Genomic DNA, 22,998 nt, shown 5'->3' on the forward strand with positions numbered 1-22,998 from the left:
AGCACTCTCCCTTTGCCCCTATACCAGCAGATGTTCACAAGTTGACCTGGGCCTTGGCCAAGCTCTTGGCTCCTGGTGAAGCAAAGCCTGAGCACAACCCTCTTCGAAGGCCAGGCTGGGATCCCTCTCTAGGCAGAGAAAGGGCTCCTTGAGATAAAAGAAGAAAGAAAGTGAAAGATAGAAAGGAAAAAGAGGGCACAGGAGTGGGAGCAAAGAAATAGGAGACTCAAGGTTCAGAGTCAGGAAGAGTCAGCAGAATTCAGAAGTGGGACCACTGGGCAATGTCCTTCATAAGAATCATCATCTTACCAACTGTGTCTGAAACAGACTTCAGAGAGAAATGAGAATCGATGTAGGCTCCTGGAGTCTGAGAGGTTGATAAAAGAACACAAGGATTCCAAGAAATAGAGCACATGCGTACTGCCTTGTGGACTGAATGACTAACACAGCACAGGGAGCTGGCAGGTGGACAGGCAACAGGCCCTTGGCTCATTTCCAGACACGGGATGAATAGGAGACACAAAGACAGATGGTATTTGTTTGGGCAGGGGGAAGAATGAGACACTTTAGTGCAAGGGAAAGAGGGAGCCATGAGTGAATCTATTGATTAAAATGACTAGACCCATTGCCTGGGCCACCCATGATCCTTCTTTGTCCTCGAGTCAAAATAAATATCAGTGAAGATTTCTTTCCAGCTAAACATGGTGTACTGAACATTCATGTCGATCTCTGTTCCCTCCCAAAACCCCACTAAAATAAGAGCATGACAAGCTCTGGCAGAGAAACGGAATGGAATCAGCCCATTATCTGATGTGGAATCAGCCCATTATCTGATGTTCAATTCATTCATTCATTCATTCATTCATTCATTCATTTATTTAAATGTTTACTTATTTTTGAGAGAGACAGAGCACAAGAGGGGGAGGGGCAGAGAGAGAAGGAGACACAGAATCTGAAGCAGGTTCCAAGCTCTGAGCTGTCAATTCAAAGCCCGATGTGGGGCTCAAACTCACGAACCCTGAGATCATGACCCGAGACGAAGTTGGACGCTCAACCGACTGAGCCACCCAGGTGCCCCTGATGTTCAATTCTTACAAAAATCTGTCTTACAAGGATTGGTGGTAGGAATTTTTTTTTCATGAGAGCAGAGACTTGTTTAGTTTTCTACTACTTCTCCAGCACCTAGAATATGTCCAACATAGGCATTCAAGCATCGGTGAACAAATATACTCCCCAACAAAGTAATGCAACATAATGTCACAGTCTATGCCTAGTACCGACTTTACTACACTTAATTCCATATTAACTAGCACTTCTTAGATATTTTCTAACATCTGTGAGATTACAAGGTGAATAAAATTCAGGCCTGGGGCGCCTGGGTGGCTCAGTCAGTTGAGTGCCTACCTTAGGCTCAGGTCACGATCTCACGGTTTGTGGGTTTGAATCCCACGTCGGGCTCTATGACAGCTCACAGCCTGGAACCTGCTTTGGATTCTGCATCTCCCTCTCTCTCTGCCCTTCCCCTGCTCACTCTCTCTTTCTCTCTTTCTTTCAAAAATAAACATTAAAAAAATTTTTTTAATAAAAAAATAATTCAGGCCTGAAAAAAGCAATTATTAACTGCCTTTCTGATTATAAAAACCTAATTATAATTGGTAACTCAACTTGGTTGTAGAAATGGTACTGGGAGAATAGAGCAAGAAAGAGCGTGTATACATGAGGGAAAGTCCATGAAAGCTCAGTCCTGTACTTCTGTGAAAAGTCAACAGATAATATCTCAAACTAATAAATTGAAAATAGTGGCACATTTTATTTAGATAAATGGAAGTAATGAGTAGATGTTGCACCTTTTAGCAGAATCAGAACCTGCCCTTTAATTCTGTCAGAATTGAAGGTTGAGTGGACATAGAGAATGGAGCTGGTGTGGGAAAGCAGAGCAGGGGACTCTGGCTTACCATTACAGGCTCTGCAGTAGTATTTGGCTTCTAGAACCATACTCATAGAACACTTTGATCAAGACAGAAATTTTCAGGGCGCCTGGGTAGCTCAGCTGGTTAAGAATCTGACTCTTGACTTTGGCTCAGGTCATGATGTCAAGATTTGTGAGTCTGAGCCCCACATCGGGCTCCGTGCTGACAGTGCAAAACTTGCTTGAGATTCTCCTTCTCTCCCTCTCTCTCTGCCCTCCCCTGCTCATGCTCTCTCTCTCAAAATGAATAAAATTAAAAAAAAAAAAAAAAGGAAATTTTCTTAAACAACAACAAAAAAGACTGATTTCAAGACCTAACTCAAATGATTCCTCCTTCCACAAAGTCTCAGATCTCCTTCCTATTCTCTTGTGAAAATGACTGTCTGGCAATTAATCCTATTCCACTTGGTGATTGGTGGAACTCTCACTGTTAAGTATCCCTCCACCTGTCTTGTCTCCCCGACTACATCACAACCGCTTCCCAGCACAGCGCTCTTCTCACCGTCTCTGAGGAGCAGGTTATTAAACCCACAAGCTCGGCACAGGTGCAGCACCCCAGCTCCCCCTTACCTGCATATGCGTTGGCCTGCTGCAAAAGGTCAGTGCAGGTGTGCACATCGGCAAATGCGCGGATGCCCAAGCAATTGGTGGGATGCAACTGAGACTGCAGGAAGTCACAGCAGTTCTGCCGAACATCCATGAGCTGCAGCAAGCTGGCTGCTGGGAGCAGCACCTAGAGGAGAAGGTGACATTCTGAGACACTAGACACTTCTGGCAGGGCATCATCTCACTAAAACACCATCCCAATCATACCACTCCCATGCTCGCGAGGTCTTGCATGGCTCTCCCCTGCCTGTCCAACTAAGTCCAAACTTCCTTCAGGGCAGCCCCAGCCCCATTTCCCACTACTCTCTGCTTGGTAGATCCTCAGCATCAGCAGATGCTCTGTATCCCTACATTCCACACCAGTGCCTCCCAATCACGAATATATGAAATCTCTGGGGATCTTATTAAAGCTCCAATTCAATAGGTCCAGGGTGGGGCCTGAGAGCCTGCATTTCTAATGAACATCCCGGTGATGCGTGCAGCTGCTAGAACCACCGTATGGACTGAATGTTTGTGCCCTCCTCCCCCAGATTTGTAATGTGAAAGCCTAACCCCAACAAGCTGTATTTGGAGACTGGGGCCCACAGAGAAGTGATAAAGGTTTAAATGAAACCATAAAGATGGGGCCCTTACAAGAAGACAGAGAGACACCACAGCTCTCACTCTCTCTATAGTGTGAGGACACAGGAAGAAAGCGACCTTATGAAAAGCCAGGAAGAGTCTCATCAGCAACCAAATCAGCTGGAAATCTGACCCTGGACTTGTAATTTCCAAAACTAGGAGAAAGCAAATTTCTGTTGTTTAAGCCACCCATTGTGTGGTATTCTGTTATGGCAGCCCAAGCAGACCAAGATAGATTGGTTCTCCTACTTGGTACCATACTGAATCACCTGGAGAATTTCTTAAATACTGATGCCTATGTCTCACCCCCAAAGATTTTAACTTAATAGGTATGAGATGTGACCTGGCCAGTGAGATGTTTCTAAAGCTCCCCAAGCATTGTAACATACAGCCAAGTTTCAGAAAGCACTTCTCTACAGCTTTAAACATATCATTTTCACTCAGAAAGGCACAGACTAAATTGTTAACTAGTGCGTTCGCTACTTAAGCATCTGTATGCCAGGTACTGGTCTAGGTTCTGGGGTTTAGTGGTAAGCACAGTAAACCAGATCCCTGTTCTTAAGGAGCTTACAATCTACCGGAACAAAAGAGTGACCCTCAAACCCCTTGAGATTCAGGCAATCACACCGTATTCTGCCATCCAAAAGAAAAATGGTAAAGAACATCTTTAGGTACATTCTCAGAGAAAGGAGAGAGGCATTTCCTTTTAAAAGGTCACAGAACACATGAGTATTTATGCTGTATCCTGGAAAACAGAAATAGTTCCTGCTCAGGTGTGTGTGCATGTGTTTTTCCTAAAAGCCAGAGAAGACTGGCTTCAGCAGGCCAGAGGGGTGCCAATCCCAGTCTAGTTTCCCTAGGACTTGCCCACAGTTGCCAAAGCCTGCCCTCTGGATCAAATACCCAGAAGAGATGGCACAGTCCTATTAGACCCCAGCTCTGCTGCCCTCCACCCCCACTCTCGGGGAAAAGGTACACAGTCTGAGAATGACTTTCCAAAAAAGAAACTTGAAAAAAACAATCACAGAGCATTATAGTTTCATTGAGGCTGCTTAGCTCGGGGCCCCCAGCATCCATTTCACCCCCAGACAACACCCATGCGTCCCAAGCCTTTGCTCTTAGCTGCTCCCCTGACTCTCAGGGAGAGTGTCTGGGCCAGACTCCAGCTGTTCTCATCCACAAGAGCTTGCCCAGGAAGACTTAGGCTACAGATGTATTTGTTTTGTTTTTCTGATTTAGGGCACTACAAAAGTCTTTTTTTTTTTTTTTTTTAACGAGATTTAAATTCTAGACCCTGACCTTCTCCCCAAACATGTCTGAATGCTCCATGCAATAAGGCCAAAAAGCCTGTCCCCCTGCCCATTCTTGGGCCTTGTCCCACTACGAGGGTAAACAGCTAAGTTTGCTTAGGGATGAAGCATTTCCCAGGACACAGGACTTTCAGTGCTAAAACTGAGGCAGCCTTTCCTCATCCCTGCTATAGGCAGAAACCACCAATGTCATCCTCCACCACCAATGCTCCTACTAGTGAGCTAAGAGCCTACTCTCCACAAGGCAAGCTCTTCCTCTTTATGAGCTTAACTTCTTCCCTCACACAGCTGAGTTCCAGAAAGTTCTAGAAAGCATGCTCCTCTCCCTTCTTTCTTCCCCTATGCTATGTCCCCAACGGTAAATTAACATCATGTCCTTAGTAATTTCTGAACCACTGATTCATTCCAGAGAAGGAAAAAGGTAAATTCACCCACTCTTGGGAGTTTTAGACTATAACGTAGCTCCAAATGTGACCATCTGAGCTCCATCCCCACTAAGCAGCCACCTAGTGGGTAGCCCCACTAAGCACCCATAAACTGGGAACCTCAATTAACCTGTGAGCTTGCTCAGTCCAGCCAAACAGATTCTAGGACCAGATTAGTCTTTGCCTGCTAGTTAAGTAGAGAACCATTAACCATTCTTGCTGAATACATAGCAGGAAAGGCAAGCTGTGTTTCAAATCCCCAAATGACCTCTGTGATACCCCCTTGACCCAGCACTAGCTACAATCTACAGTTAGGGCCATAGGTCGACAGGTCATTCTGGTTTGTTGAGACTTTGCCCATTTTAGCATTGAAAGTCCTATGTCCCAGGAGACCCCTCAGTCCTGAGCATGTTGGGACAGCTGATCATACTAGGAACCAGGAACTTCTAACCAGTTATCCTAAGAACCCCTGCTGGAGAGGAATAATCAAACATTGTCCAGAACACACTGTACTCAGTGGTGGGGCAGGCCCCAAAAGGGTCAGGCTAAGAAGAGGCAAGAAAGGGACAGCAGCCTTTTAAGCCCCACAGAGGAGGATTTCTGAGAGTCTGGTCCGCCCCCAAATTGCACTGCCAGTCAAACCAAGATGACAGCATGCGAGAGACACACACCTCCTTCCCCCTTGCCCTCTTTTTTACCACAAAGGCAGTGGCACGGTGTGGTGCTTAAATTCTCAAGCTCGTGACAACCAGCCAAAGAAATTAAAATAATACTCCCTGAACATATTCCTTAGGTTATACTTTCAGTTTTTAAAACCTCCCTGGATACAGCTAGCTCCCTACATAGCTTTTCCCTACTGTTCACAAAACACACTTAGCAGGCAAAAATTCTAAGGCTTTCCACCTCTCTATACACCACCCCTCCATCCTGTTTGGATCCACTCCTGCCCAAAAGCATTCCCAAGATGACTTCCCAAAGTGAACGGGGACTTGTGGTTTCTCTAATTGCTCCTTCCCTCTCTTTGATCTTACACTGTGATTAGCTATGAGTCAAAAGGCCTTTTCTTCCACTACTTGCTTCATACAGGAAGGCGTGAAGAAAAGTAAAGGAAGTCAGAACACTGAGGGCAAGGTTTGGAGACTAGAAGATAAATCACTGCTCAAACTCTAAGTCTCAAGGATAAACTGGGGCACCATCCATGGGGATTCTGGGGGCTGCACATGATGGGAACAGACAAAAATCCCCAAAGGCTGTGAAAGAAAAGAGAGCAAAACATCCCTAAGGTGGCTATCCTCATTTCCCTCTCCCACAACAACAAGGGCTTTCTGAGGATTTCCTCTTCTCTTATCTTGTGTGCAACGCAACTCCCTGACTCCCTTGAGGGGCAGCAGTAACAGGTTGTGAACAAGAGACCAAGCTCGGATTCTTGGCTTGGTTGAATCACAAGGGCAGCACTGCTTGGCTCCTGGAAGGAGGAGGCTGAGCATGTAGGAGCTGCTGGCTGGAACCACCACAGGGATGTAAGATGACCCCAGGTCAAAAAGCTTTTGGTTTGCTTCTTGTCACCCCAGTGTTAAAGGTTCTGGGAAAACGGGCCCTTGGATGACCCTCAGTAGAGTTTACAGGTTTCCTCCTAGCTTGCAAATGGCCTCCCCTCCATTTTTCACGAGCAGGCCCCGTTTTGTTTTTTCTCTCCCTTGGATAACATGAAAACACAGCAGAGGATATCCCGTCACTGAGTTTGTTTCCTCTAACAAAAACAAAAGGAAATGCCCTGCCTCAGAAAGCACCTACTCCTGGAATTTCAGGGCAGCAGGGCCATGCACAGAGGGAGGGGGAGCAGTAACCAGAGGGGCCAGGTGACAGGCCTAGGCCCCAGTCACACAGTGGGTCTGTCTCTGCCAACACCAAACAAGAGGACTGGCATAGAAACGTGGTTAGGAGTGCCTGGGTGGCTCAGTTGGTTAAGCGTCCAACTTCGGCTCAGGTCACGGTCTCATAGTTCATGAGTTCAAGCTCCATCCACATCAGGCTCTCTGCTGTGAGACAGAGCTGGCTTTGGATCCTCTGTCCCTGCCCTCTTTCAGCCCCTTACCCACTCATACTCTCTCTCAAAAATAAACTTAGAAACACTGTTAAATAAAAATGTGTTGAAAAAAAAAGAAAGTGGGGGAGGGAAAGAGAAAGAGAATGAGAGAGAGAAGGAGGGAGGGAGGATGGGAAGGACAGGGAAAGCGGTATGGAGATGAGCAGAAGCACTAGCAAAATGGTGCTGTGATTTAAAGTGTCACTTAGAATTTTGACTTCTCAACTTACCAGCCATATGACTAAGGCAAATTGCTGAACCTATCTGTGCTCTGCCTCCTCAACAGTAAAGTAAAGATGATAATGGCACTGCCTTCGAGGCTTGTTGTGAGAATCCAATGCAGTAATACACTTAAAGCAGTCAACAGAGAGCCTGGTGCATAGGGAGTGCTCAGTTAAACTGCTTTTTATTACTATTAAAATTAGGAGCAGAAGTCAAGATTCTGATCATTCATTTAACAAGCAACTCAAATTCCCCATGTCAACAGAGCACAGTGAGACGGAGAGAGCTGGGTTCAAATCTTAACGCTACCGCTTATTCAACCACTCGGATCATTAGCTTCTTCCACTGTGAAAGAGGGATCATACTAGAATATTCGCATTTGGTGGTGATGTAATTAAGTGAAATGACGCATGTGAAGTGACTGCCACATACTTGGCTTTCAATGAGTATTAGTAAGTGCCAGCTATGATGGCTATTACCTCCACCAGGGAAAGGCAATTCAGTCTGTCCAGTGCCTGTGTGCCTGGGAAGGGGTTAAGAGTGGAGAGCTGGGAGCCATTTAACCAAGCCCCAGACTCTGATCCTTGTTTCCTAGGCTTTCAGGGGAGCCCCAGGGCCTCCAGACTCACCTCCTCAGTGCACCAAATCCTCAACAAAGGTTGTCTTTACAGCTTGTGAGCAACTGCCTCAGCAGATACGTCACAGCATGAAGAAGCAGCCATGTTTTGATCTAAACTTTCTCTTCTCAACCTTTTTTGTTTTGTTTTCCTGGAGGTCACCCCAATCAAACCACAATGTAAAGTGAAGAGGAAAAATGTAAACAGAGTTAGTATATCCCATGGATTCCAAGCAACACGCAGTTCCCTAAAGGTTCCACACTGTGCCTTCCACTGGAGCCCCTGCACATGCCCCACTCCTCACCACACACACACAAATGAACACAGCAGGCCCCTTTAGGGGCTCATGTCCCAATGGGGACACAGGCATGCAGGCAGAGGAGGAAGGCCTGACCACCCAGTACTCCTTCAAGATGGGGCCCACAGAACACCTCCTCAGTGATGCTGCCCCCATGACCATCCCCATCCTCCACACTGCTGAGTACCTATTTGCCTAGCCATGCATCTCTACTCTCAGACCATGTGCTCCTCAATGACAGGGTCTCTGTGCTCACAGCGCTCACAGAGCCCATACTATCTGCCTGGCACAGGGTAGCAATGTTCTAAGGCTTTACCTATATTAATTCAATTAATCCTCACACTAACTCTATGAAATTAAGTACTGCTATTACGCCCATATTACAGATGAAGCACTGAGGTACAGAAAGATTAAGTAAGCTGCCTCGTATCTCACAGCTAGAAAATGGTGGAGCCAGGATTTGAAGGCTGACAGTCTGACCACTCAATAAAACGGCTACTAATTATGAAAACAGATCCTTAAGGCAGGGTGTCAGTGAGGGCGTCAGAGAGGCTCTAGTAGAAGGGAGGGAACACAAATCATGGGTTGACAGAGTAAGTGTCTTCTCTGGCCTGAGCTCACTGACTCCCATGCCCTCACTTTACAGATGGGAAAACAGACACCATGCCGGGGACAGACCTAGAACAAGCGCACTCACTCTTGATCAGGGGTGAAGCTACGGCTCAGACCCAGGCCTCCCTTCAGACTCAACTCCTGCCTCATCTCTACTTCTTCCTCTGAACCTGCACATCTTCGATCTTGCCCCTGCCCTACCCCTATAACATAGTTTTACAACAAACAGTGGTGAAGCCACTTTCTATAGAGGTCTCTGATGAGTTTATCTGCTGCTACCTGCCTTCATATAATGGTGTTTACACACTACCACTGGGTTAGACCAAAGCAACAAAGACAAATACCCGGCCAGGTGATAAGGATCCAGAGTGGAACATCTTCTACTTATCCAAGTTTGTAAATACTTTGGACTTGATGGGGGAGAAAGAAAGTTATTCAACAAATACATGGTAAAAAGGTTAGAAAAAGCTGGTTCCATTCATACAATCTACAACCTCACCTACAGTGTTGTATTTGTTGGTTTGTTTTTTTTGCTATTGGGTGCGGTTTTTTGGGGGGGAGGGGGTGGTGGGGAAGTGTTTGGTTTTGTCTTAGTAGCTTAAGACAACACAAATTTATTTTCTTACAATTCTGGAAGTCAGAAATCCCAAATGCATCTCTCTGGATTAAAATAAAGGTGTCAACAGGGCTGCATTCCTTCTGAAGGCTCTAAGGGAAAATATGTTTCTTTGCCTTTCCTGCTTCTAGAGGCTACTCGCATTCCTTGGTTCATGGCCCCCATCTTTTATTTAATTTTTTTTTCAACGTTTTTATTTATTTTTGGGACAGAGAGAGACAGAGCATGAACGGGGGAGGGGCAGAGAGAGAGGGAGACACAGAATCGGAAACAGGCTCCAGGCTCCGAGCCATCAGCCCAGAGCTTGACATGGGGCTCAAACTCACAGACTGCGAGATCGTGACCTGGCTGAAGTCGGACGCTTAACCGACTGTGCCACCCAGGCGCCCCAATGGCCCCCCTCTTTAAAGATGGAAACATCAAGTTGAGTTTGTGTCGGGTCATATCTCTCTGATTCTCTTTATTCTACCTCCATCTTCCACTTCAAAGAGCCCCTGTGACTCTACTGGACCCACAGGGATAATGCATGGTCATCTCCCCATTGCTTGTCCACTGATCTACAACATTAATTCCATCTGTACAGTGAACTGCTCTTTGACAGTTAGAACCTAACTATTCATAGGCTCCAGGAATCAGGACATGGACATCTTGGGAGAGGGTCATTACTCTGTCTACTACACTATATGATTAACAGTTATTGATATACCCTAATGCAAGGTTTTTTAAAAAATTATTAACCCACTGTACATTTTTCAGTTGATATCTAGCATTGGTCATTAGAGTTGTAAAAGATATAATTCCTTTCATTCTGTAAATATCAATATTTACATCACTTTTCAAAGTATCCAAGTGAATATAAATGTGATGGTGGTTTGATATTAACCTTTTCATATGTTTTTCAACACATGCACCATACTCACTTTATATCAAATTATTCTGCACTTACTGTTACTGCCCAAAAGTCATTCAGCTGTTTAGTTTCTGTTGCTAGACCTAAGATGTGAACACTCCCTTGCCGATTTCATTCTGGATGAAAAAGACCAGAAATGAATTGCAAAGGCTGTGTGTTTTATGGGGTATATACCTCAGTTTAAAAGGGGAAGGGGATTAGACTAGATCACTGTACAACCTGAAAGTCTATCCAGAGGCCAGAGACAAAGGCAGGCTCTACTGAGAGGCAGGCTCTGGAGGCCCGAACGCAGGGTGCCTCAGACCCTCAGCTTGCCTTTACCCTTTACCCTCACAAGTACCCTTCACCATAGCAAGCCTCAGCTTAAATTGTATCTCCCAAAAGAGCCCTTCCCAGATCCCCTCACCCATCTAAACTGCGTCTCCTTGATACTCTCTAATTATATACCATGTTCCCTACCTCAAAGGACTTATCACAATCTGTGCACAGACATTACTTGTGTGCTGATTTGACGAGCATCTGTCTTCACCCCCAGACCACAAACTGAGTGACATGGAATCACCCCTGTTATCATTACAACCACGTAGCCCAACGAAGTGCCCAGCATATAAGAGGCACTCAAACATCTGGGTTGAATTGAATGAAAAAATGATTACCAACTCAGCCTTCCAAATACCGTGATCCTGATAAAGGAGGTGGTGTTCTGGAAAAGGGAAATAGGTATTTTGGTCACTGGAGAGGTATCTGCCTCACAATAAAGAAGGTGGAACTGTGCTTTAAGAAAAAGAAAAAAGGAAAATCCTTCATATCACATGTACCTTCCAGCACTTTACTGAAATAGTAAGGCCCTTAATGACAAGAAATAGTATGTCCTGTGTCTGTGTTTGGCCCAGGGGTTTGTAGGTTCCAGAATGGGCCACACACCCTCAACCATCTCTCCTAGTGAAGCATGCCGGTGCTGCCTCATGTCCCCAACCATTAAGACGCACACCTTTGGATGAAGCTGTGTCTTTGCTGGCTCCTCTTTTCAAGGCTCCAGATGGCTGAGGATGAGGGCAGGTCAGCAAAAGGAGGAAAAGGCACACATTTCACGGCCGCACACCCCTGCTGAGACGCAGGCCTGGTGCTTGGCACCTCCATCTCTGAGCATGAGTGCTCAAAGAAACTCAGGTGACTAATGTTGAAACAGGAAAAATTTTTAACAGCCTCACAATCCACAGTAAAAATCCCTGAGATGAGATGATGACTGGGGAGAAGTGGGGTCACCCTTTACCCAGAGTTTGAACCAACATGAGTTACAGACTTTGCTCTGGTGCCCAAGCTCATTTAGAGGCATGACGGCTTAGCGGTTAAGAGTATGGGTGCCATGATCAGACAGGCATGGGTGTGAGGGTCTTTCACCCAACTAAAGGCCATGTGACGCAGGGCAAGTCACCTAACCTCTTTGGAGCTTTAGCTTCCTCTCCAGCTACCAAATGAGTTGTCGCGAGGATTCAATGAAATGATGCAATAATAGTGCGTGGTGAGTGATTAGCTGGGGTTGAGTTTACCTGGACATTCTCTTCAGTCACCTCGATTTCTGCCGTATAGATGTAGTCAATCAGCTTATTCAGCGTCCTCCCATCCACGTCCTTGATTTCTATCTTCTTGGCTTTACTCTCAGACATGTCACCTACAGTCCAAAACAAAACCAAAACGGTCACGAACTTGGTGCTTAACTTTCACATAGCCTCCTGCCCTGTGTTGGCAGCATAAAAGGGCTGGGAGGTGGCAGAAGGGATGCAGGCATGGAGGAGGATAAAACAGCTGACCTCAAGGGCACATCAACTTTGGGTCTGTGATCATCTGCAAACCCAACTCTATGCATTCCTCACTCTGTCTGTTGCCCATTCCCATTTTGCAGGCAAATCTGTGTGCAGTAGTAACTCATTCAACCAACATTTACTATAAACCTGTACATACAGGGCTCAGAAAAGTGAACAAGATATGCACCTGCCCTCAAGGAGCGCACAGTTTAGCAGGGCAGATATATAAAAATATATGAGGCGATAGGAGCTTAATGGAGATATAAATAACATGCCAGTATAACAACAACAATACAAAGTAACATTTATCGAGTGCTAACTATGGCTAAGCAATGGGCTAAGCACTTTAAAGTGGCACCTCTTTCAATCTTCACAACAACCTAGGAGTTTCATTAATACTATCCCCAGTTCACAGATGAAGAAACTGAGGCACAGGAGGGTGGGTATTCATTTTGCCCACAGTTACACATCTAGGAAGGGGCCAGGCTGGGACTGAAACCAGTGAGTGTGACTCCAGAGCCCACACTCTACTCACGATCCTCTACTAAATCCCAAGAATGCAAAAGATGGAGCAAACAAGCCCTGGGAAGCCATCCTAGTAGGAGGTCACACTTAAGCTGGGTATTTCCACGGGCAGCAAAGGTGAGGAAGGATGAGCCGGATGCAGGAGCCATAAGTTGTAAAGGCAGGAAAGTGCCAAAAGGATAAATCTGGAGAAGAGTGAGAGGCTGGTATGGGGTGCCAGTGAGAAGAAGCTGGAGAGGGAGGCAGCAGCCGGGGCTTGCAGAGCCCTGTAAGCCACGCAAATGAGTTTGGACTTGATCCTAGGAGTAGCACCACTGGAAGGTTTTAAACAGGGGAATGACATCAACAGATGGGTATTTCTGAATGAAATTTTGGATGCACGGTGGAAGCTGGATCAGAGGCAGGGAAAACAGTTGGGAGGCCCTGATAATAATCCAACAAAGAAAAGGACAGAGCCTGTGAACTAGGGCAGCAGCAGTACCACATGTGCACAGAAATGAGGCCCCTTTCCCCAGCCTGCCCTCTTACACAGCACATGGGTTTGTCTACAGCCAAACTCATCCAACAAGGGCTGCTGATTCCAGTAGGAAAAGACAGGCTAGACATGTGTCTTTGTTGACTGAAATAAAGGGCAACTTGACTGCAAGAAACAGGGATTCAGAAGCCCTTATGTGAGTATGAAAACAGAGCCCGGGTAGTTGTTTTCTCTCTGTGGAATTTGTGTGCTGGAGCCAAGAAAATAAAGTACAGTACAGCGTGTGGGCTGCAGACGCCCACCTCCAAGCTGCATGGGCAGCACATGATTCCTCCACCAATCTACAGTTCCCAGCCCAACACAGTTAGAGATTTGAATGAGTCTGGAAGAGGGAAGAAAATCATTCCAAATTCTGCCCACTCCTTCCACCATCAGACCAGGTAGACCAGAGACCCTCCACCCTGTTCTGTCTTCTCTCTGATTACCGGTAGAAGTCAGTGAAAAGGCCTCAGCACAAAGAGCCTTGAGGCAGGGCAAACTGGCAAAGGGGAAAGAGGAAAAGATAGGGGATTTCTACTGCACCCATTAGACAGGCTCTCACAATCTCTCTTGAGTTTACTCCAAGACACATAAAATAAAAATCCACACCCAAGAAAATCAAAAGTTCAACTTATCTTTCTAAACAGCTATTAAGAAATTCATCAGTAAGAGTCCAGCTGATAATTATAATGCAAACGATAATTACAGACAGCCAATTCTTAGTTTAAGAACTTGGGCCTTAGAAAAAAGACTGAAAAAAAAGAAACACCTGACTGCAAGAACCAAGGGATTCAGAAGCCCTTATGTGAGTGTGAAATCAGAGCCTGGCTTGATGGTTTTCTCTCTGTGGAAATTGTACTTGAGAATAAGATCAATCAGTTTTGTAACTTTGGGGTAAACAAGTAGAAACTCCTGAAATTACATGAAGTTACCAGTATATATAGGCAAAAGTTTTATTTTTCTGGGGGGATGCAAGATCATTCTTAGTCAAATGTATAGCAAACATTCAGACACAGATGGTGGAACTTTGGGAGATTTTTTTCCTGCTTCTTTACATGGCTCCAAAATTTCTAATTTTCTATATTAAATACTTAAACTTCAATAAGCAAACGGGAAAACCACGTGAAGGAAAAACTATGGCCTCAAAAACCAAAATCTATTTTAAGAAAGTTCCTTTATAGGATATTAGAAACCGGTATAAATCACACAGAGTTGTAAAATCCAACATTATTTCTTATAAACCAACAGAAATTACTGCACCAAACTAAGGCTTCAGCTTAAACAGACTCTGAAAGTGGTAGCAGTAATAGCTGCTACTGTGTGCCAGAACCTCTGCCGAGGGTTTATACACGTTATTTCATTCAATCCTTGTAACAATCCCAGGAGGTAGATATTATTTCCATTTTATAAACTATAGAACTGGAATTTCAAAAGGTATTTGCATATGGCTGTGAGAGGCAGGGCTGGGATTTGAATCTTGGCCTAACTCTAGACAGCATGTCATTTCTCACAAATCCCTGGATAATTTAAACCTAACCCTAACTAATGACCTTGATAAAAGTATTCCCAAACAAGGCCTTGGTCCAAATTCTAAGGACAACTTAGTATGTAAGACCTAGCAAACAAGAACCAAGAGGGAGAAGATCTTGTCAAGCTCATTTGCCAAGATATCCTCAACACCTAACAAAGTGCTTGGCATATAACAAGCACTTAAAAAATACTTGTTGGAGGAAAAAGAAGAAAAGGGAAAAAAGGGGCTTTCCTTGATATCTCATAATTCCATGGATTCCAGTAATTCCTGAGGAGCAGAAACCAACAAAGGCTTGGTCATTCTTGCTCCTTTCCTTATCTCGACTACTCTGACAAAATAAAACAAAACATGAGCTCTTTATGTCCTTCCATCTTCAAGGTCAACCCAAGAGCCCTCCGCCCTCCTCCTCTGCTTTTGCCAAGAGGCCCAGCCCAACCACCTCAGATTTGAATTTTCTTTTTTTTTTTAATATGAAATTTATCGTCAAATTGGTTTCCATACAACACCCAATACTCATCCCAACAGGTGCCCTCCTCAATGCCCATCACCCATTTTTCCCTCCCTCCCACCCCCCATCAACCCTCAGTTTATTCTCAGTTTTTAAGAGTCTCTTATGGTTTGCTTCCCTCCCTAACTCTTTTTTCCTTCCCCTCCCCCATGGTCTTAAGTTTCTCAGGATCCATGTAAGAGTGAAAACATATGGTATCTGTCTTTCTCTGTATGGCTCATTTCACTTAGCATAACACTCTCCAGTTCCATCCATATTGCTACAAAAGCCCATATTTCATTCTTTCTCATTGCCAAGTAGTATTCCATTGTGTATATAAACCACAATTTCTTTATCCACTCATCAGTTGATGGACATTTAGGCTCTTTCCATAATTTGGTTATTGTTGAAAGCGCTGCTGTAAACATTGGGGTACAAGTGCTCCTATGCATCAGCACTCCTGTATCCCTTGGGTAAATTCCTAGCAGTGCTATTGCTGGGTCATAGGGTAGATGTATTTTTAATTTTTTGAGGAACCTCCACACTGTTTTCCAGAGTGGCTGCACCAGTTTGCATTCCCACCAACAGTGCAAGAGGGTTCCCATTTCTCCACATCCTCTCCAGCATCTAAAGTCTCCTGATTTATTCATTTTCAGAAAATGTGTTAGTCGCACATCTTTCTAGCCTCTTCCACTTCTGCCTGTCATCTGTTACCATGCATGTCCTATTCCTCCAAAAAGAACATGATCCATTCAAGGGCAGATATTTGTTCATTCATTCATTCATTCATTCATTCAACAAACACATATCAAGCAGTCCCTATGTGCCAAGCACTGTGCTGGACCAGAGGACACAACCATGAATAAGTTATGTCCCTGCCCTCATGCAGCTCAGTCCAGCGGGGAGAGACACAAGTAAATCAACAATTATGAAATGTGTTAAATACTAGAAAAGAGGGCTTAGCTTAAAGAGTTGTTAAGCAGGGATTCCTGCACCCTGACCTGTATGCATAATGAATAGTACACAGGAACCCGTATTTGCCACTGGGGAGAAGACAATCCATTGTTTTCATCAGATTGATTCATCATGGTTAAGAACCACAGATCTAAAGTGAGATCTGGAGAAGGAGTGATGGTTAGTTAGGAGAGAAGGGAGTATGAGGGAAGAATCAATATTCCAGGCAAAGACAGTAGTAGTGTATGTAAAGGTCTGGAGGCAAGAAATAACAGGACCTGTTCTGGGCCCACAAGAAGCTGAATGTGGCAGAAGCACAGCAAAGAGAGGAATGGGGGGGGAGGGGGAAGAAGAGAGAGAGAGAGAGAGAGAGAGAGTAATGGGGAGTCAAGGCTGGAGACAGAAGCAGAATCTAGGCAAATGGAAGGCCTTGTGGGCCATGCCAAGGAGTTCAGACTGCATCCTGAAAGTAACGGAAAGCCCCTGACAGATTTTTTTTTCTTTCAGCTATCAGGTTATGTTAACAAGGGATCAGACCAGGATCAAAATATTGATTCAAAGGATACTCTATGCTGGTTCAAATGGTGGAATGATTAAGCCAATTACTTTCTTTTAGTTTTTAGTATTAAATAAATCTTAATTTAACTACGATCATTTCTGAAAATGATGTGCATTTAAACATGGATTTCATGACACATGTCTTTTTTTAGTTTTACTTAAATCCAAGTTAGTTAACATATAGTGTAATAATGGTTTCAGTGCTCATCCCCACAAGTGTCCTCCTTAGTGCCCATCACCCATTTAGCCCATCCCCCAACCCAACACCCCTCCAGCAACCCTCAGTTTGTTCTCTGTATTTAAGACTCTCTTATGGTTTGCCTCCCTCTCTATTTTTATCTTACTTTTCCTTCCCTTCCCCTATGTTCACCTGTTTTGTTTCTTAAATTCCACATATGAGTGAAATCATGTGTTATTTACCTTTCTCTGACTTATTTCACTTAGCATCATATACTTTAGTTCCATCCATGTTATTGTAAATGGCAAGATTTCATTCTTTTTGATGGCTGAGCAATATCCCACTGTGCATATATACAATATCTTTGTTATCCATTCGTCAGTTGATGGGCATTTGGGCTCTTTCCATAATTTGGCTATTGTTGATAGTGCTGCTATAAACATTGTGGTGCATGTGCCCCTTCAAAAGCCCCTGACAGATTTTAAGCAGGTGAGGGATGCATCAGATTGATTTTTTGGAAAGTCACTACAGCTACAGTGTAGAGAACAGGCTGGGGTTGAAGGAACAAAATAGGAGGCAGGTTGACTAGTACCAAAGCTGCTGCAGGAAATTAGGTGAAAGATGAGGGTGACCTGGACTAAAAGAGTAGATCTTAAATTTCTTTAAATCCTCAGGCCATACCTTAAGACCTTGTACCTCGACATCCCCAAGAACCACAGAGAGCCCAGGAAAGCAAGCAACCCCACACCTCTATCAAGTGATGATGGGGCATTAATACCCTGAGCCCACATATTCTTTAAAACCCAGTTCCTTTAACACCATAAGATGGGGCTGTTTTTAATGTACTCAGATGACACGTAGGGACCCATATGGAGTGGAAATACTCTAGTACACAGAACCCACAGTAAAGGACAAAAAAAAAAAAAGAGAGAGAAAAAAACTGACTAGGCTATTTTGGTAAAATGTGCTTCCCTAGGGATGGAGGAGCTAGATGGGGAGGAAGCAGGGCAATCTAAAGTATTCCCTATTCACAGGACGAAGATGGGCAGAACATAGCACTGCTGGCCTCTCTAATCCCTGTGCTAAAGGAGTGCTGAGCAGTTTGAGTGACAGCCCATCCTGAATCTTCTTGCAAGCTGGCTGCCTCTCAACACTCTCCTCTGGGCACTCAGACCTCACTGTCACATTTATCCCAAGTTATTCTGTGCAGAACATGGTCAAAGAGCAGGGTTGATATCTGGGACATTTGGGCAATATGAACTCAGAGGACAAAAAAGTAAAAACACTTTAAGCCCGAATAAAAAGATCATAATCACACCACTCAAGTCAGAAGAACGTCACGAGTATTTCTTTTTCATTTTGGCCTTAAACATGCTGATAGAAATGGACTTAACAAGAGTCAGCTAATAAAACGAACAACTCAGACAACAAAAGATGTTGGTGAGGATGTGGAGAAATGGGAACACTTTTGCACTGCTGGTAGGAATGCAAACTGGTGCAGCCACTCTGGAAAACAGTATGGAGGTCCCTCAAAAAATTAAACATAGAACTACCTTATGACCCAGCAATTGCACTACTAGGTATTTATTCAAAGGATACATAGGGGCACATGCACACATAGTGTGCTGATTCATAGGGGCACATGCGCCCCAATGTTTATAGCAGCACTATCAACAATAGCCAAAGTATGGGAAGAACCCAAATGTTCATCGGTTGATGAATGGATAAAGAAGATGTGGCATACATATATGATGGAATATTACTTGGTAATAAGAAAGAATGAAAGCTTGCCATTTACAATAACATGGATGGAACTAGAATGTATTATGCTAAGCAAAATAAGTCAGAGAAAGACAAATATCATATGATTTCACTCATATACAGAATTTAAGAAACAAAACAGATGAACATATGGGAAAGGAAGGCAAAATAAGATAACAGGGAGGCAAACCATAAGAGACTCTTAAATACAGAGAACAAACAGAGTTAATGGAGGGAGGAGGGTCGGGAGAAGGGCTAAAGGGGTGATGAGTATTAAGGAGGACACCAGTCGGGATGAGCACTGGGTGATATATGTAAGTGATGAATCACTAAATTCTATTTCTGAAATCATTATTACACTATACATTAACTAACTTGGATTTAAAATTAAAAACAAAATAAAATAAATTATCAAAATTTTTGAAAGAAAAAACAGTCAGCTGGGCCTTTTCATGATTAAGTTTATGAATTCTGAAGCTGAATCTGATAATTAGAACAAAATTTTACAATGTTACTCTTTAAACCTGCTTACCAAGGTTTAAGCCAAATCAAGGGGCCTCAAAAAATACACAAATCTCACAAAATGCCGATGGAAGCATAAGCTGGTCCAACTGTTCTAGGAAATGTGAATTTGTGGCATGTGTCTCAAATCTTCAACATGTGCACACCCCTATTCTAGGGGTCTATTCTAAGGAAATAATTATAACATAAATAAATATTAAGAAGCAAAGATACCCATGACAGTATTACTTATAATAGCAAAATATTAGAAAGAATTAGAATTTCTAACCAAAATGGAAATCAATTTTTGACTTGGACATATATGATGGAATCTTACGAAGCCATTGAAATTATGACGTAGATGTGATTTCACTGATGTGAAAATATACTGACCATAGACCAATGGTTTGATTAAGCAAATTTTCACTGAGCACCTACTACATGGAAGATCCAGGTAGGCAGTGGGGAGATAGCAGTGAATTAAGGTAGAGTTCTTAACTGACTGACCAGAGCAATCAGATATTGAGGAAGTAATGAAATAAGCAGTGATACTAAAGACAAGCATAACGTATGGTATCACAAGAGTAAATAACAAAAGAATTTAACCTAATCCAAGGGGATCATGGGAAAGTCTACCTGAGGAAGTGTTGCTTAAGCAGTAATGAGAGATGAATAGGAGTTAGACAGGCAAAGAGGCAGGGGGAAGAACATCCCAGGAAGATGAACAGTAATTTTTTTTAAGAATACACATTACATCGGGGCGCCTGGGTGGCGCAGTCGGTTAAGCGTCCGACATCAGCCAGGTCACGATCTCGCTGTCCGTGAGTTCGAGCCCCGCGTCAGGCTCTGGGCTGATGGCTCGGAGCCTGGAGCCTGTTTCCGATTCTGTGTCTCCCTCTCTCTCTGCCCCTCCCCCGTTCATGCTCTGTCTCTCTCTGTCCCAAAAATAAATAAAAAATGTTGAAAAAAAAATTAAAAAAAAAAAAAAGAATACACATTACATCAACTATGTATATACAAAATGGCTCATTTATATTAAAATTTTATTTTGGTGGGTTTTTTAATTTTTTATTTTTTTAGGTATTTTTTATTTTTTTAGAGAGAGCGAGCGAGCACAAACAAGGGAGAGGGGCAGAGGGAGAGAGAGAGAATCTCAAGCTACCAAGCTACCATGTTCAGCACAGAGCCAGATATGGGGCTCGATCCCACAACCCCAGGATCATGACCTGAGCCAAAAATCAAGAGTCAGATGCTCAACTGACTGAGCCACCCAGGTGCCCCTATATTAAAATTTTATGTCGTATGTGTACATATTTATAAATATAAAATCTGAAAGGATATGAACTATAATCTTATCTAGATGATGTATTACATATATTTTTTTTTCTGCTTGTCCACATTCTCTAATTTCTTTTCTGCAATCAACATATGTGAGTAGTGTTTGAAGAGGTACATGGGTGAGTAGAAAGACAGACAGATATGGCTCGCTGGCTGGATGGATGGAAGGATGAAAGGATGGACAGTAACCAGATTCAACAGATGACTTGAGCTGGGCATCACATTAGATTGTTTCTTCTTGATTTTTTCCTCCCTTTAACGACTAGAATCCAACATCTGCTCCAGAAGCATTCAGATTCTTTATGTTTCTAAAATCATCTTGTTCTTGCTTGGGCACTTGCACTACTCCAGAGGCAAGTTCATTAGCAACAAGTGGAGGCAACACTACAATTCATCGCAATTCCAAACAGATTTCCTCTCTCAGTACTGGACTTTCTAAACCACATACACAAGAAAACAATGAATGGCAGAGCTACTTAGTGAAGTTGCAACCAAATAACTATTGCAAACAAAATGAATTATTTTTTTAAAATAGACAGATGAACGAGAGAGGTAAATAAAGACATAAAAACCTTGCTACTAGAGTTTGAAACTACTTCAAAGAGCATGCAGCTCAAAATTTCCAGGTAGTGAAATTCACTGGTTTTCACAACTACATTTTCCAGGCTGCTAATTCCTGACCCAAGGTTCAAGGTGATGGAAGAGTGGCTTGATCCACTTACCTGAGTTACAGCTCCTTCACACAATGAGCCAAAGGGGGGTCCACATGTGAGGAACTCTCAAAACACAATCACTAAGTCACCCCCAACTAGAACCACTCTTGCCCATGAGAGGCCACATACTATATTAGGAGAAGGGAAAGAGCCTACTCAGCAAAAACAGGGTGCCTGCACTCACCCATTCTTAGCAAGCCCACCTTCATTCTTTTTAAGCTTCATTTATTTACTGTCTCCTACTAAATACCATGCCCTGTGGTTGGCTCTGAGGATGCAGCAGTGACAAGACATGGCCCTCAAGTGCCCAAAGCTCATAATCAACTATGGAGACATTTCATTCATTCATTTAAAATACATTTGACTCTGGTCGTGTACCAGATGCTTAGGATATGGTAGCAAACAGATCCAACAAGACTCCTGTCCTTAAGGAGCTTACAGTCTAGTGAGGAGAGACAGATTAAAAAAAAAAAAATCAACAACCAACAACAGGATTTTCAGGTAGGGATAAACGTTAGGAAAAACAAGGGAACTTAGTGAGGAACCATGGCACAGGTGGTCAGAGGAGGCCCCTCTGGGGAGACACATGACCTGTAATCTGCAGGATGAGAAGCCGCCGATACACAAGACGTCACAGCACAGGCACTGAGGATGCCAGAAAACAGACAGCAACACAAGAGTGATAGTGACCACACTCACAAGCAGCAATGGGTACTTGGGGAACGTGGGGAAGGGACACCGGACCCAGCCTGAGGGTCTCAGCAGGCACAATTGGTCTTCAGTGAGCAGGGGAGGTGCTGTGAGGCACTACAGACAGGAAGCTCTGTGGGTTTCAAGGCATTCAGTCTCACATGTGAAATAGCTGGACAGGACTATTGGGCATATACAGGAAACAGGGACCCTCTAGAAAGTTTGCAAAGGTGCCAGATGGTGAAAATTCCTATCTTACTCTCCTCTCCCCTCCAAGCCCTGCCATCACTTCTCCCAAATCTCTTCCACACTCCTGTAAAGTCTCAAGAGGGTTTGCAGACCTTGCCTGGTAGGAATGGCCAGGGAAGGACAAGCTGGTCCAGCAATGGGCCAGGCATCAAGAAGCCAAGCTCCACTCATTTCCTATGTGATCTTGGGCAAGTCCCTCCCTTTTTGTCAGCCTCAGTGTTTCTCATCTGCAAAATGAAAGAACAGAGGTGTGGGGATAAGCCCAAGAGCCTACACTTCTAAAAGCTCCCCTACATGATTATGATGCATGCTGAAGTGTGAGAACTAATCAACTCTATGGTTCTACCTCTTTTTTCCTCATAGTAGACAAGAGGCTGCACGCCTGGCTGGTTCCACCATGTCCCCCATCGTGCAAAACATAGCATCTGATACACAGAAGCTCCTTACAGTGAGTGTCATAGCATTCTGTCTCCTGCCTCCCCTCAGGCCACCACCCAAAATATCTCTCACTGGGGCTGCAGCCCCATAATCATGGGTTATCATTAGCCCCTCGCCATACCTGTGAACATCGCACAGAAGTAGGGGCTGCAGGCTGCCAGGACCACACGATGGGCTTCTATCTCGACATCTTCTGCCACAATCATCACGTCACACAACAGCTGTTTACTGTAAAACACCAGTGAGGGGACAGCATGGGTCACAGCACCAATGCCCACCCCCAGCCACACAAGGATATTTTTTCTCCCGCCCAGATTCCACACCACCACCATACAAGACTGTCGCAGACATTTGCCCTATCCTGAGTTAGGCAGGGGGATGAACTCATCGACTCTCCCAAATCTCTGATAAGCTGGGCTATTCATGCTTTCCTAAGGCGCATAGAGAGACCTAGCTACTCTGGC

At 44.1% G+C, this 22,998-nt stretch overlaps 1 protein-coding gene across 15 annotated transcripts in view; it reads right to left on the reverse strand.

The window, feature by feature from the left end:
- Positions 1–22,998, reverse strand: part of KLHL3 (kelch like family member 3) — a 283,806-nt gene that overhangs the window by 61,122 nt on the left and 199,686 nt on the right. For 13 of the 15 annotated variants that reach the window (XM_047851129.1, XM_047851125.1, XM_047851128.1 and 10 more), the window contains 3 exons: positions 22,656–22,762; positions 11,843–11,964; positions 2,540–2,702 (listed from right to left, as the gene is read on the reverse strand). In XM_047851129.1, coding sequence (XP_047707085.1) covers positions 2,540–2,702; positions 11,843–11,964; positions 22,656–22,762 — 392 coding nt within the window. Of the gene's footprint in view, positions 1–2,539; positions 2,703–11,842; positions 11,965–22,655; positions 22,763–22,998 lie in introns of those variants that run through there. The other 2 variants (XM_047851148.1, XM_047851138.1) reach the window with 2 other exon arrangements.

This window comes from Prionailurus viverrinus, chromosome A1 (assembly GCF_022837055.1).
Source record: "Prionailurus viverrinus isolate Anna chromosome A1, UM_Priviv_1.0, whole genome shotgun sequence".
In the NCBI taxonomy this organism is placed as follows: Eukaryota; Metazoa; Chordata; class Mammalia; order Carnivora; family Felidae; genus Prionailurus; species Prionailurus viverrinus.